The sequence below is a fragment of the Mesocricetus auratus genome, unplaced genomic scaffold, assembly GCF_017639785.1.
Source record: "Mesocricetus auratus isolate SY011 unplaced genomic scaffold, BCM_Maur_2.0 Super-Scaffold_6723, whole genome shotgun sequence".
Taxonomy (NCBI): domain Eukaryota; kingdom Metazoa; phylum Chordata; class Mammalia; order Rodentia; family Cricetidae; genus Mesocricetus; species Mesocricetus auratus.
In genome coordinates this window covers 11069894-11085358 of record NW_024429183.1, presented here as the reverse complement: position 1 = coordinate 11085358, position 15465 = coordinate 11069894, and the positions used below count along the sequence as shown (strand labels likewise).

At 36.0% G+C, this 15465-nt stretch overlaps 1 protein-coding gene across 1 annotated transcript in view; it reads left to right on the top strand.

Moving 5' to 3' along the window:
* Cntnap4 (contactin associated protein family member 4) overlaps positions 1–15465 on the top strand; it is a 293647-nt gene that overhangs the window by 253728 nt on the left and 24454 nt on the right. Inside the window, exons 18-21 of the mRNA XM_040736562.1 lie at positions 8000–8239; positions 10060–10284; positions 11912–12045; positions 12865–12952. Coding sequence (XP_040592496.1) covers positions 8000–8239; positions 10060–10284; positions 11912–12045; positions 12865–12952 — 687 coding nt within the window. The remainder of the gene's footprint in view (positions 1–7999; positions 8240–10059; positions 10285–11911; positions 12046–12864; positions 12953–15465) is intronic.

The following is a 15465-nucleotide window of genomic DNA, read 5'->3' as shown; positions in this document are numbered from 1 at the left end:
TCCACACATCTAAGATGATTCATTGTAGGTCTCCTAGTTCCTCATATTGCTTCTTAGTTTTCAATTTCATCCTTTATCTGAATTCACAGCAGTGATCAAATCTGCTCCCTGGTCTCACATCTCTAATAAGGCTCAGGTTATAATAGAAACAAAACTGAGAAAACATTTCACAGTCTCCCTCTCCTTCAACAAAATCCCACCAGCCCTGTAGTCATATACTCACCAGGAAGCCTGGCTTTTCCATTCATAGAGTCTATGTAACACATGTCATGTGTGAAGGTTCTGTTTGCTTGGGAACTCTTGCTTCATATATTAATAAATAGATGAGATTTAAGTCTCATTCTCTTCTCAGAGTTAGTGGTTACATGGGTGACTGAGAATCTCTGCATTAATACAATGTAATTGATTTTCTGGTTGAAATTTTATAGGGTAATTTAATACTCTTTACTTGCAAGTTTGAGAGTTTAATTTGTAGTTCATCCGTCCATCATAGAAATAATTATGACTAATCAGTATTTTCAAGTGTGCATAATGACTGTCATTTATATTTGGGTATAGGGACAAACTAGTGAAGTCAACATAATTGTGAAAAATAATAAGACTACAGTTTCTTTCTTTTCTTTTTCTTTTTCTTTTTTGAGACAGGGTTTCTCTGTATTGTTTTGGAGGCTGTCCTGGAAGACCAGGCTGGCCTTGAACTCACAGAGATCCACCTGCCTCTGTCTCCTGAGTTCTGGGATTAAAGGTGTGCACCACCAACACCCAGCTCTAAGACTACAGTTTCTAGCATGACTTTATTCTAATAAAATCCTTTAAATCTGGAGAGCGAAGAAAATAATATTTCTGTTCATACAGATGCACAAGTTTAGATATATGAAAAAACTAGAGACCTAACTTAGATTTAGTCTAAGAGTGATTGATTTACTTGTCCAGCATTTAGCTGCAAAAGTACATCTTGCATGGATACAAGACTGTAGCAAGTTATAGTTGCTTCATATACTATCTGCTTAAAACACAAGAAATTACAATACCTTTTTAGAATGTCTCTTGAGATGTTAAGTATATACACAAATAGAAGTTGCAGATATCTCAATATATCTTAATTTGACCAATCTTTTCTCCATTTCATAGACAAGGATGTTGCCAGTGTTTAACTGACATTACATATATGTAAGATTTTTAAATTTTTAAATATCAATAGTTTTCATCATCTCTTAGTAGTGGCTGGTGTATTGAGATAGCATAAAAGAATTGAGTGTGTTTTCTCTCTGTTTACCACTGAAGACCAACCAGAGAGTGTGTATGCACTAGAGAGCAGTGCTCTGAAGCAAGAGCAGTGCCTTCATTTCTGAAGAAAATCAGTAGGGATATATAGAAAATGCAACTAAGAAAAATGTGAGCTGCCTGGGCAGCAGTTGTTTGTGACAACTGAGATGGAAGAAGGGTAATGATGGATGCAAGCAGAGATGTGCTATACCAAGAGGCAAGAAACAGGGCGGCCTTAGCAATGTTTGCAGTGGAGGAGGGATAACAATGAGCAAAACTCTTTTTGGAGCAAGTGCATGATAATTAGGTCGGAAACCACAGCACCAATGTTATAGACACCTCCTTTCCTCTCAAAAATCCCAAACATGATATCATGTTGCTTCTTGTAATGAAAAATGATTGTTAATGTTGCGCTCTTAGCCCCTCCTCTCTGTATTTGATGATTTGTGGATTTGAACCCAGGACCTTGTACTTGCTAGGAAAGAGATCAAGCACCAAGCCATGTCCTCAGACTGTCCTCAATTCTAGTTCTTACTTTGTCACCCCTTTCTTGTTTTTCCACTTGGTCTGTGTGTGTGTGTGTGTGTGTGTGCACATGTGTGTGATGTACGTGATTCATGAAACATCTTATACAGTCCTACTCAGAAATGCTACTCATCACTTAAGAAATGCTGGAAATGCTCAGAGTATTGAGTCTTTGTCCTTGACCTTGATAGAACACTGAGAACAAATGGGTAAAAGTCACTGCCGCTTTCACTCACAAAGGTTCTCCAACCACGGAAATGATGGAGAGAAAAGAATCAATCATTTTTTTAAACTGAAATGTGACAGTGGTCATTTTCTATTTTGGTTTGTAAACTCAGCATTTTCCCTCCAGAAGCTTCTTAAATTAGGCCTGAATTGATTTTCATTCAACCAGCTCTGCAATTTTCGTTTCCTGTCTAAATTCTTTTACTGACAAGTTTTCACACAAGTTAAACTCCATTAGAATAGTCTGGGACAAGGGCTGGAAATAAGGACCCCTGACTTAGTGAGAAGTCATTTATGTCACATTTGAATGGCATCAAATCGGCAAATACTTGGAGCAAGCAATGTCTAGATGCCCCACGCAAAAGTTGATACTTAAATTAATCACACTGGGGCTTCCTATTGGTTGTCTGAACAAGGGTGTCTGTCACTTGGGATCTTTTGGAAGATCCAAAGTATCAATACAAAGATATTTTTCTTTAGTAATTTCAAGATTGGTTACTACAAATACTTCTTTGTAATTTTAGAGGGAGATTAATGTGTGCTTGTATTCTGTCACATACAACATGCATGTACTGAGCAGGTAATGTAGCCCTGTCTCCATTGACCACATGGATGATACATGAAGTGACTATACAGATTCGTTTGTCATTTTTTACAAGGTCATCCTTTTTATAAATAGTCATTTAAAAAATTCTTTTCATGTTTTAGATAAGTTGTTTTTATATTAGCTTATCACCAGTATCTTCTAGCTTTTCATAAATTCATATTTTCATGTGGTTAAAAGTGCCTTGAAAATGTAAGTTTTTCATTATAATATATTCTTAATATTTTTTAGACTTTTATTTTTGATATGCTAAAATGTAGCCATGGTAAGAGACTATCAAATAGTCTTATTGTAATTATTTTCATTTCAGCCTAGTAACTTCGTTTCCTCATTAAAAATTCAGTAAAACAAAGGTTGTATTTCTTCTATGTGCTCATATCATTTGTTTTAGGCGTTTTATCTTTCCTTGTGGTCTCTTTTTCATTATCTATCTGAAAACCTCTGAGTGGACTTTCCTATGCTCAGTGGGAAGACCTTAATAACCCTTGACTGAACACACATCCTTAAGAGTAGAGCATACAACTGTGTGTCAATATTGCCAACAGTTCATTTCTTTAAAACATACTTCCTTATGTTCAAACCAGAGAGCCATAGTTGTGGTTTCCACAGGCTGGAAACCCAAAGGTACTAGCTCTTTCCCAGGGCTATAGCCAATGGGCCATGTTTCCATTTCTGGGTTTGATTCAGAAAAGAGACTGAACATTCTGCCTGTTATGATCTTTCTTATACAAGCAGCTTCATTCAACTGTAGTCATTTAGTCATTTTTGAACATGAACAACAGTGGTTCTCTTTTCTCCTATGCTCCTGGGATTCTGAACAATTAAGATCACTGCTCAGCATAACTAAAGCTAAGCTTCTAGCATGGCAACCTTCTGTAGCTCACATCACCATTTCTGCAAGACTGTCTTCCCTCAGGATGGCTGTACTGGGAGGAGGCTCTAGTTCCCAAGCACTTTCAACCTCCTGGAAAGTTTCTGGGCCCAGCTTGTGTGCTCTGTTGATTTCTTGCTCTAGACTGCCTTGTGGTTGGGACTTGATCTGTCTTCCTCTACCACAATGTCAAGATCAGAGGGAGCCTGCCACATCTATAACCTTAAATTTAAAGTTGAGTATAGCAATCATGAGCTCTTTCATTCTCTAAGAGGCAATGAAGGAGTTGTTCTCAATTAATCCACAGTATTTGAGGAGAGCACGTGACTAGTTTGTCTTTAAAAAAAAACACCAAAGTTTATTCTCAAAGGTCTTCCTGTCACTAAGGTAGGAAATTGATGCAGGAAAGAGCCAGTTCCAATTCTGTGACAATAATACTTGTTACTTAGAAGACTTTACTGAGAATAATGAATGTGTTGGAAGAATAAAACCAACAGGTATTCCTAATTCATTTCCTATGCAACACCTAGCCAGGTGTTTAGGTATGAGATCTTGGTATCGTCATATGTGTGGATGGATTCGGTTAAACTCAATCACATGAAAAGCTTAGGCATTCACTGCACAAGATACTCAGTGTTTGTAAAGTTCCGGAATTCATTATGTCTGATCCAGCATGGCAAGTAAATTGATAGAAAATTAATTGGAAGATAGTTCCCAACAAAATAGCTCAGCAGAAACATCCACAATCAATTAATCAAACTGCAACTCATTTTAATTGGACATACTCTAACCCTGGAAAGGCACTGCAATCTTTAATTAAGCTTTCAAGCACAATCTTATTTACATGAGACACGTTTCTCAGAAGAGTTCTGTCCAAACTAAAGTGACTGACTGGAAACCCAATGGTATAGTTACAAATCCTCAAACATGCACAATACAATATGTCTAATTAGATATTACGTTTTCAATAAAGGTGGCATTAAAATAATTTTATTAGGTAAGCATTAAACTCTTTGAAAAGATTGAATAAGGAAATTCTAGTTTTAAAGTTAGATGTTCACCACTATGACAATATTTAAGATTGTACTTCATGTTATATACATATATATTAATATATTTTCTGTTAGTTACACTACACTGTAGCATTATTCTAGTATTTATTTCTATATACATTAGCATCGGGTAGCAATCATGAACAGCTTTCTAAGTATATTAGCAAACAATAGCTCTTAGAGAACATGATAAAATCCATACACTTTTCATATTTCCAGTGTCAAATACAGGACCTCACAAAGAACTGCTCAATAAAGCACAGAGAACTTAAATACGTTTCAAACTAAAGATGGTTTGAGACATGGAAGAAAATGGAAGTGTTTTCTTCTTTGATCCAATTTTGAAGTGGGGAGGAGTGAGACTGCCTTGAGAAAATGACCACATGTGATTCAAACTAAATGTATTCATTCTGTTATTTCCTCATTATACCCATGAATGCCTATATGTCTCTAATTCTCCTCACAAAAAATAAACAAGAATAGTGAATTAGAATAAATGAAAATGGACTACATTTAGTTGTTGAACCTATAGTTCCTTAGGTAATTATTTATGCTATTAGAAGAACTGTACAAGTCCCTTAATTACAGCGATGTCATATGTCAGATCAACAGACACATAACAACATGATTTTCTATTACTGTATGCTATGAAATATGCATCCCGTGGTTTTATGTAATGAAACATGAATTAAAATACTTCCAAGGGGCTGCTCTAGGTCCTCCAAAAGGTTCCCATGCCAAGAGTGATTTGGCATAGATGGTAGGTTACCCTATCCTGGTAAGAAAACTCTAAAATCTAGTAAGAATTCCAGAGGAATCGTGGGCAAAGCGATTGATTCTCAGGTGCTCAATGAGTTAAGTTAGCAGATGGGTATGCTAGGCAGGTATGAAGCCAAGTTGAGTGAAAGAAGAGAAATGTCCTGACAATATGGGCAGAAGAGAGGCTGAGAATAACCAAAGATTATTCAAATGTAGGAGGAATTACACACAAAAATTGTTAGCTCTTTTCAAATTCTGGATGAAATCAACTCCTTCCTTGCCATACTCAGAAAGAATGCCTAAGGGTTTTTCCAAGTTCTTCTAATAGTATAAATAATAGTAAAGGAACTCTAGATTCAACAACTAAATATAGTATATGAGAAAGAGAGAGACAGAGAGAGAGAGAGAGAGAGATCACAAAATGGTTTTCTCACTTTTCCTATTCTATATATAGTTCTTCTACCTATAGTATGGTGCCACCCACATTCGGGGAGAGTCTTCCTTCTTAGTTCCTACTTCCTGGAAACATCCTCCTAAACACAATAGACTTGATAGTATTGAAAACCAAATGTTGGAAGGTGTTGGGCTCTACATCACACCCTATTCCCTTTGAATTTACAGATGATAAAAACAGCCTATACTATTTGAAGCACTTTGTATCTTTCAATGAAGACTCATGCATAATGTAAAATGCAGTTTAAATATACATATTTAAATTTTGGATAAAGCAATTTGGGTAGAAGTCATTGTATCTATAAATGTGAGTTCTAAGTAGTGTGAATACTCTTAAATCTAAAATTTCTTATCAATTTACTCTTCATTATCTCTCATCCATAAACTATTATGCATTTATTCAGAAATGCTCATTGATTTTGACCCTCTTTCTTTATCTCCGAGACCCAAACATCTCTATGGGACAAAATCTGGCCTTCCTCAATTCTGGAGGCATTCCCATCTCCCATTCTGACATTATGTGATTGATTGAATGAATGGATAGGTGGATGCAGTAGTTACTGGTTATTGCATGGTGTCATGTGTCAAGCATATTTTTCTATGTACTATGCAGCAGTGACTTATGTAGCCCCTGTCTGATATATATTTAGATAAAAGAACTCATACAGAGTAAATTGGTACAATGCAAAGCCCCATAGATAATAAAGACCTAGGTAGTAGGGATTTTGTGGGTTTTTAAAAATCTGCACTAAATAATGTTGAATCTCTGAGAACAGCGAGAGACTATGAGTTATGGTAAGATTTAGAGTTAGCCATATGATTTAACTTTAAGAAAGTCTAATTCTTATTCTTCCAGCAGTTGTTAGTTACCTAAAGTACTTTGTCTAGGGGTAGGATCTCTTGAGACGGAATGGATAATCCATGTTAGCATTATCCATTCCATGTTAGCGTGTTCATGGATAATGCCAATGTTCAGGTCTTCTTTGGACAGCAATATTGAGGTATCATGGGTAGAGCTTCCCTGCGGTTTCCAAGAAACACAATCTTAAAGAGTTCCTCATTCTATGGCTCTGACAATCTCACTCTCTGCTTTTCTGTGATGTTACCTGATCCTTACGTGTAAGAGTTATATTATATTTTAGGTTTATTCATTTGAGCAGGGTTCTATACATTCTGATGATCTCTGCCTTCTGACCTGTGGTTTTCTGTAATGTTGTCCACTTGGTGTAGAGAAGCTTTTTTGATTTGTGTTGAGAACTACACTTCTCTGTGGGTATAAATGTAAGTTTTAAAATGCCAGGAATTAGGAATTATGGAGGTCTAGTACAGTGATTGTAGTATGCTCTCTTTTAAGATTCATAACCTTATCAGGCCCAGGTTGTTGGCTAGAGAGCTATTGGTTACCACCAAGGTGGATACCACTATTGCACAACTGTTTCTTCATTAATTTCTTTTCCAAGTTCTGTCAAGATTAGTTCTAAGTGTAAAACAATGAATATTAGGTCAACATTTAAGAAAATGTAAAACATACTAAAAAAGTACATGAAAAGTCATAAAATAAAACTCAATAATCATCTTTTGGTGGAAAATAAATAAAAAGTCATCCCTATGAATGTATTGCTAATCCATAGGAATACTTGTCAAATTAAAAGTATTAGACTAATTGGAGACTAATTAGTATTAGACTAATTGGAGGTCAAGATTTTCCATGGATAAATGTGTGTGTATGCACGCATATGTAATTAAAAAAAAAAGAAAATAAGAACCCACTGAAACAAAAAGCAAAAGTACACAACCATGACAACATACACTGTTATTTGGAATGAAGATGAAACATGCTCCTAATTTTGTTCTTTGAAAAAAAGGGACAAAGAAAGATGACTTCTCCAGTGTAAAGCTTAATCAATCATTTTCAGAAAACACATGTGTAGGGTTAGGCATGGCTCAGTGACAAAGAACTTCTGTGGCATTCACAAGGACCTAGATTTGATCCCCAGAAGAAAAGAGAGAAAAAGAAGCAAATCAAAGTTTAAAGAGTAGAATTTGTGATGTATCTTCTGAGAGCTAGTGTTCACCAACAGTTGTGTTTTACAGCTTCCAATTGCTCCTCTCATCTTGCTGTTCAATTTCCAACATCAGATCACAGGTTTTCCTTTTCTTCATTGGTTCCTGGCTTTGCTTGATCTCTATGTCATGAATAAAATGTGAAAGAACACATTTGCATTTGCAGTGTTTTCCTTGCAGGTGGGACTGCCACCCGACAGCGAGGCTTCTTAGGATGCATCAGATCTCTGCAGTTGAATGGGATGGCTCTGGATCTGGAAGAAAGGGCCACAGTGACCCCTGGGGTGCAGCCAGGTTGCAGAGGCCATTGTGGTAGCTATGGAAAGTTATGCCGCCATGGAGGGAAGTGCAGGGAAAAGCCCAGTGGCTTCTTCTGTGATTGCTCTTCCTCTGCCTATGCAGGACCATTCTGCTCCAATGGTAGGTGTTCCCTGAGACTGTATCCCTGTGAATAAGACACCTGACAGGTGTGTGTGTGTGTGTGTGTGTGTGTGTGTGTGTGTAGCTATTTGAAACAAAAAGTTTTCACATTTAAAATGTTCTTTTGAAAAGTAGTTATTGTATACCAATCATATTTTAATCCTTGTGCCTTTGGCTCAGTTCTGGAAAAAATGCTTGTCTATTGATAAATAGTCACAAATAGTAGCCTTTAGGTGTCTTCAGCGTTAGCCATCAATCTACTTTTACTTTGTCTACTATTAATGTGTTTAAAGAACTGGGCAGTCAGCAACTTGTCCTATGGAGCAGTTCTTGCTTTTACAAAGCATTCCAGGGTGTATTGTTATTTTTGATGAGCATGTTTAGTAATGCAAAGCAGTTCAGACAATTTATGTGTTTATCTTTCTCATTCAAACAATTATTTTCTACCAAACACTGATATTTGGTAGAAACTCTGATATTTGGTGTGTGGTAAAGGGAATACCTGCTAGAGAATTGAAACAGCAGAGTATTTATTTGGTGGCTTCTCTTATTCACCAATCTGTGCCACAGAAGAGGAAAATAGGAAAGTAGTAACTGTTTTGGATAGTCTTCCCTGAATATGCAGACACATACGCTTTCACAGCTTTTCATAGAGGAAAACTGACATCCAATTAATTTAAATTCATTGACTTTGCTGAAGTATCTCTGGGCTTCTTAATCTTCTCTTGAAGGAAGCTAAAAGAACTTGGCTCCAAATCAAAGCAACTTTGCAAAGAAAGTGCCGGGGGTTCATTAATGAAAACCTGGCAAAAACTGCACTTTTCTGGTCATAACCTCTTATCAAGAACAAGCTGTGATTTCAGAATCAATTGTGGTAAGAACCACACACCATTGGTAACATTTTTGGTTTAAAGTGTGGACTTAAACCCTTCTTCTTGAGGATGACCTTCTTTCATTTTCTATTTGAATTCTCCAATTCTTTCTAAATGTGATCAGGAATGTGCTACATGCACACATTCTACTGTGTGTGAAAATTGTATTATAAACAACACAATACATTAAAAATCCCTAAAGTGAGTCAGGAACCAAACATTGCTTTATGACACAGTAAGCATCATTTTTTAAGAATTATCAGCAACCAGATGCTTATAGTAGCAAAGAGAACAGAGTTCAAGGATTCAAAACTAATATATCCACTGATCTCTTCTAGACACATATATTTTCTTACACCTGTGTGTAAATATGAGATGTTAAATGTTATGCTTATGAAATTACTTCAAAAGGGCTGCATAGTTCTTTTTGTTGATCCCTGCTAAGCATACACCCCTCTCCCATTAATGCTAGACTTTGCTTTCTTTATGTAGTACATAATAAATGTGAAAAATAATACAAAATAAAGGTATTTCTACTTATTGATACTAAAGTGTGGGGAAAAATCCTCACTCCTTCATTTTTCCTAGTATAATAGTATATGTGAATCCTAGCTACAAAATGATAGATGAATGTTAGAATTTAAATAAGTAAGTAGATGTTCTGGGAGGAACAAGACAAGAAACTTGGCTTATGTGTGTGAATTTGGATAAGAGAGGACTAAGCTTCCAATTGTAAAGCCAGAGTAATGAATTAATTATATGTCATTCTAACATGAAGGCATTTCATAAGCCATTATGAACTCTCTATTCATTCGCTGTGTTATCTTAGCCTGGGGCTGTTTCTTCTAGATGTGTATTCATTTTACAGCATTAATATATCAATTAATGTAACTTAAACAATATACTCGTATGTAAAAATTTTAACATAGAATCTGCATATCATTTCAGAGATTTCTGCATATTTTGGATCTGGGTCTTCTGTGATTTACAATTTTCAAGAAAATTATTCTTTAAGTAAAAACTCCAGCTTCCATGCAGCTTCATTCCATGGCGATATGAAGCTGAGCAGAGAAATGATCAAATTTAGCTTCCGAACGACAAGGGCACCAAGCTTGCTACTGTATATGAGTTCCTTTTATAAAGAATACCTCTCAATTATCATTGCCAAAAATGGTGAGTGTGATTTAGATGAGAGAGAAGGTTGAATTAGAACACTAGGGAAGTAGAATACAGCTCCTTCTGGGGTGTTTGCCTTTAAACTAGAATCAGGGAGAAAAATTGAGTATGTCTAGGTTTTATCTTCTTTCTGATTTTCAGTATGACCCTGAATATTACTCTAAAAGGATCATTTAAGTATTCAAGATGGTTTTACATCTTTATAAGCTTGGTCATTTTATATCAGCTACGTGAATTTTTGGTTTGTTTCTATAAAATATTGTTTTATATGTTTTCATTATTTTAATTATTTGTGTGTGCATGTGTGTATGAGTGTGTCTGGGCACATATGTGCAGGTGCCCCTGGTGGTGATCAGAGTCATTGCATTGAATTTCCTGGAGCTGGAGTGAAGTTATAGGGGGTTGTGAACGGCCTGACCTGGGTGCTGGGAATAGAACTCAGGTACTCTGAAAGAGCAGTGTGTCCCCCTAACTGCTGAGCCATCTCTTCAGACACTTATATTTTATTTTTGCCAGGGGCTCTTAAGCATTTTATATGAATACTGACACAGTTTTAGTGTTCTACTCTAAAATAAAATGTCTTCTTATGTGTAACGCATATTTTCTTCTAATCAAAGCTAAAATGTATTCAAGGTGTGTTACAGTATTATGAATAAAAATGTCTAGGAGATGACCTGTTGGTCCTAACAGACGATAATGTAGTCATAAGAACTGTTGCTGTATTTGTGCAGGGTGATGGTATGTGGGTTCTGAAATGTCTTTGCCACAGAAACCTTGTCACTGGAAAATGCTTACTACTGTTTTTCTCTGTCCCGTATGTGGATGAAGATGAATATTTTAGAAATAAATTCTCTAGGTGGGAAAAATGAACTGGCATACAAATATGCAACTGTGTTGCTCGCTTAAATCAAATGGCCCAAGGGCACCCATTACTACAATAGGAATAATTTTGTTTCATGTGTGCCTTCAGTGTCTGCTTCAAGCTTGAAGTTTATCTGTACATGAGGTTTTCTTTTTTTAAATTTTCTTTTTTGTTAATTCAGGAGGAGTTCTGTGAAACAAATTAATTGAAATCTCTGCAGGCAATTGAATACTATTAATTTGAATAATAAATTTGGCTAAAAGTCATTTGTTTCACTTTAATTCATTCCAAAGTTTATACTCCTGGTCCCTTGAAAATAAATCTCATTTTGTGTAAAACTAAATTTCCTCAAAGTTTTATCCCTCAATTGTCTTTCTGGGTGTGAGTTGGATATTTAAAATAATATGAGAGTCTATTAAAATAGTGTTATTGCAATATCACATGATCCATGGCATTGCATAAATGCTTGCATTTTCATCTTTTTTGTGATAGAGAGCGGTCTGATTATTTGCCCATTATAATTTCCATGTTGACATTTATGGATGAAGTTAAAGATGTTCAGGAATCAGTTCATGATTTATAAAATGTAACTTCACTTAGGAACTGATTTTTAGAACTTAGTTTTCGGAGACACACCCAAATGAGTGCTGGTAAATCTTTTTCCTAGAAGTGAATGTATTAAAAAATTAAAAGGATTCAGACATTTCATATGTTGTTTTAAAATGGAATTTTCACTAAAAATGTAACTTTTTTCTGCTTTAGGAAGTTTGCAGATAAGGTACAAGCAAAATAAGTATCAAGAACCTGATGTTTTCAGCTTTGACGTTAAGAGCATGGCAGATGGGCAGCTTCACCACATAAAGATTAACAGAGAAGAAGGAATGGTGTTTGTGGAGGTAACAGAGATGCTGTAGGGTCACACCACATCCAGGCATTGGGCACCTACAGCAGAAGCTTGATCCTGAATCACATTAGTAAAGACATCTTCCAGTGGCCTTCTGTAGATAAAATCAGGCCATAGACAAAATCATCGAATGTGGTCAGGTGTTTTTTCCTCTCTAGTTTTGTTTTAAACAAACTTATCTGATATATTATTACTATCTCTGATGTTCAAAATGCCAAGCTCTGCTTGGTTTCAGTTTGCTCTGAAAGGAAATGATGTCTAGTTTCTCAGAGACCTACTGGTAGGACCCTCAGTCATCTTAGGAAAGCCACTTACTTTAGATGGGTATAAATGCAGCAATCATTCTACAACAGCAAATAACGACTGAAATATCAGAATAAGTTGGAAGGAAGGATGTGATTCACAGCAAAATGGAATTACTCACCTTAGCAGCTTTTGCAGAAAACCACTAATGTTTCAGTTCTACATAGAAGAAAATTTCTTAGCTGCATGACTCCAGTAAAAGTCCAAGCTGAGGAAAAGTACTGAGGCAAAAAATAACACATGTCTTTTTGTTGGCTTTACCAATTTTGGGTTTCTTATGCAGTGGAGTTAGGTAAAGTACTAAAGGTAAAAGATGACAAAATGAATGGGTATCTGAGCATAAATTAAAAATCATCATATTTTGAGTGGCTAAGTTTTTAAATTTTACTTTTTTGAACTATTAAAGAACCATAATAATGATTGCCTATGTTTTTTCTTTCCTTCATCTCATTTTTGCCACAAAACAATGGTCATTTGGGTGGCTATATTTTGTGTAATAATTTTATAGATTGATGGGAATACACGGAGAAAAACCTACTTGTCATCAGGCACAGAATTCAGTGCAGTCAAATCTCTGGTACTGGGCAGAATGCTAGGTAAGTAAAAGAAAGAATCTTCTCCTTAGTCATAATATATAAACATGAATCAGGGCACACACCTCATCATGCCAAAAGGAATATCTTGTCTTATTTTAGTAGAGAAGCAATCAATGGTGGAAGTAACTATGAGTAGTGGTTTCCTGTGAAGAAGCAAGCATCCTCCTTGATAGGAAGGTCACACTGATCTTTGCCATGTGTCAATCATCATAATTGTGCTGGGTTGTCAACTTGACACACGCTAAAGTCATCTGAGATGAGGGAACCTCAATTAAGAAAGATCTTCCATAAGACCAGGCTGCTGGCAAGTCTGTAGAGCATTTTCTTAATTACTGATTAATGGGGCAGGCCCAGCCCACTGTAGGTGGTGCCATGCATGGGCTGGTGGTCTTGGCTTCTATAAAAAAGCAAGCTGAGCAAGTCATGAGGAATAAGCCAGTAAGCAGCATCCCTCCATATCCTCTGCATCAGCTCCTGCCTCCAGGTGCCTACCTTGCTTGAGTTGCTGTCCTGACTGTTTTTGATGATAAAGTATTATATGAGTGAAATATATCATTTCCTGCCCAAGATGCTTTTGATTACGGTGTTTCACCATAGCAATAGTAACCCTAACTAAGACAATAGTGAAGCATGACATTATTTCCTAAACCAAAAATACCAAGAAGAAAGTGACAATGTATCTATTAGCTAGTATTGTTTGAATGTCACATGTCCCCATAGGCTCATGTGTTTCTATACTCGATCCCCAGCTAGTAGTATCATAACAACTTTTAGGATGGGGAGCCTGAAAAAATATGTGCATCATTGGGGGTAGAGTTGGGGCTTTATAGCTCAGTCCCACTTCCTGATCACTCTTTTTCCTGTTCTGCCCAAGACATGACAAAGGTAGGTGTCCTGGGTGAATGCATACTCCAGCCACCACTGAGCTCCCTGCCACCACATCTTCCCTCCATGATAGTTTGTAATGCTAAAATTATATGCCAAGCCTTCTGCTCTTAAGTTGCTCTTTGCCAAATATGTGACCATAAAAAAAGAAGGTAATGAGTATATCTGGAAAGTGTACAAGGTTCAGAGGAAATGAGAGGTGAAGGTAATTCCAGTTAGGGAATGCACATTTAGGTGTCTTATAATTCTTTTTCATTTCCATTATTACTTAGAGTAATAGCATTGAAGTAGATAAATACTATCTCTAATAAAGCATCTGATACGCATGCACTTACCAACAAGGATTAAAATGGGAACAAAGAAGTCAAAAGATATTTTATTATCAGTTATAAATAAACAACTGAGTGTCAATTAGTCACTTTATTTTATAGAGGGGAGATTCTTGTTGTGTGATTTTCATTCCCATCTGATATTTGGTAGCAACCTACAATATTTTGTCCACTGAGATATTTTATTTTTTTGACCTTGTAAGTTGTTTGTACCTAGATTAATCATTCCTTATGTTCCCTGTACATCATCTTAAAATCCCAAGAATGTTTGATTAAACCCATGGGTGAATGATCAAAATATTGGCCATGGAGAAGGCTAATAGCTCAGTTTATAAATATTTATAGGCTTTCAGGTAGTGTGATGAGTACCAAAATTATGTCCTCCGCTTCTCCAAGCAGTGGAAATATCCTGAATCTCAATGACCACTAAAAAATATGTATCCACAACACAACTTTGTTATTTGGAAATATAACCAAAAAGTTGTCAGTCTCGTGGTGTTAATTATATGTAGTATATATAATTACATTATATATCTAACTATTTAAGATTGGCACATCCTTTGCTCTAAGGATCATGCAAAGTCAAATACATTGGATATAAGAAGGTGATTCTACTTTATTTTGTAGTTTTAAGAAGGACTCAGATCCTAGACTAGATGTGTAATTAGTTGATAAAACAATATGCATGTGAATACTTATTAATTTTACAGTGAGTTAAATTTAAGTGCTGAAAGCAGTGAGTCGTTGAGTGTGGTGGTATACAGTATGATACTGACACTTGGAAAACTGAGGCAGGAGGATTGTAAGTTGGCAGCTAGTCTGGTATGCATAGAAAAAGGCTGTCTCAAGAGAAAACTGAACGAGGATGACACAAATGGATATGTGAAGATGAACAGGAAACAGCCCTCAAAGAACTGTAGGCAACTGAGGAAAGCTAAGAGTGGGAAAGCATACCAATTGATTATCCAACACCAAACTTTCAGCTCTGAAAACATACACACAAGTAACATTAAATTGTTATATTAAATAATGTCTGTATATGCACATACCTATATGCATGCAACAGTAATTAATGAAAAAGATCATCAATTTGAAGGAGAGCAGGGAAGGGCATTTGGGAAGTTAATAATGTTGTGATTATTTCTATAATCTCAAAAAATTTCAGATTTAATAAAAAGTTAACAAGACAATTTCTGGGATTTTAGACATTGATCAGGATAGTGCCAGTCTGCACTGCCACTGACAGACAGTCTGGGAAACAGGAAAGAACCTAAAACAGATATGCATGGTACCCCAGAG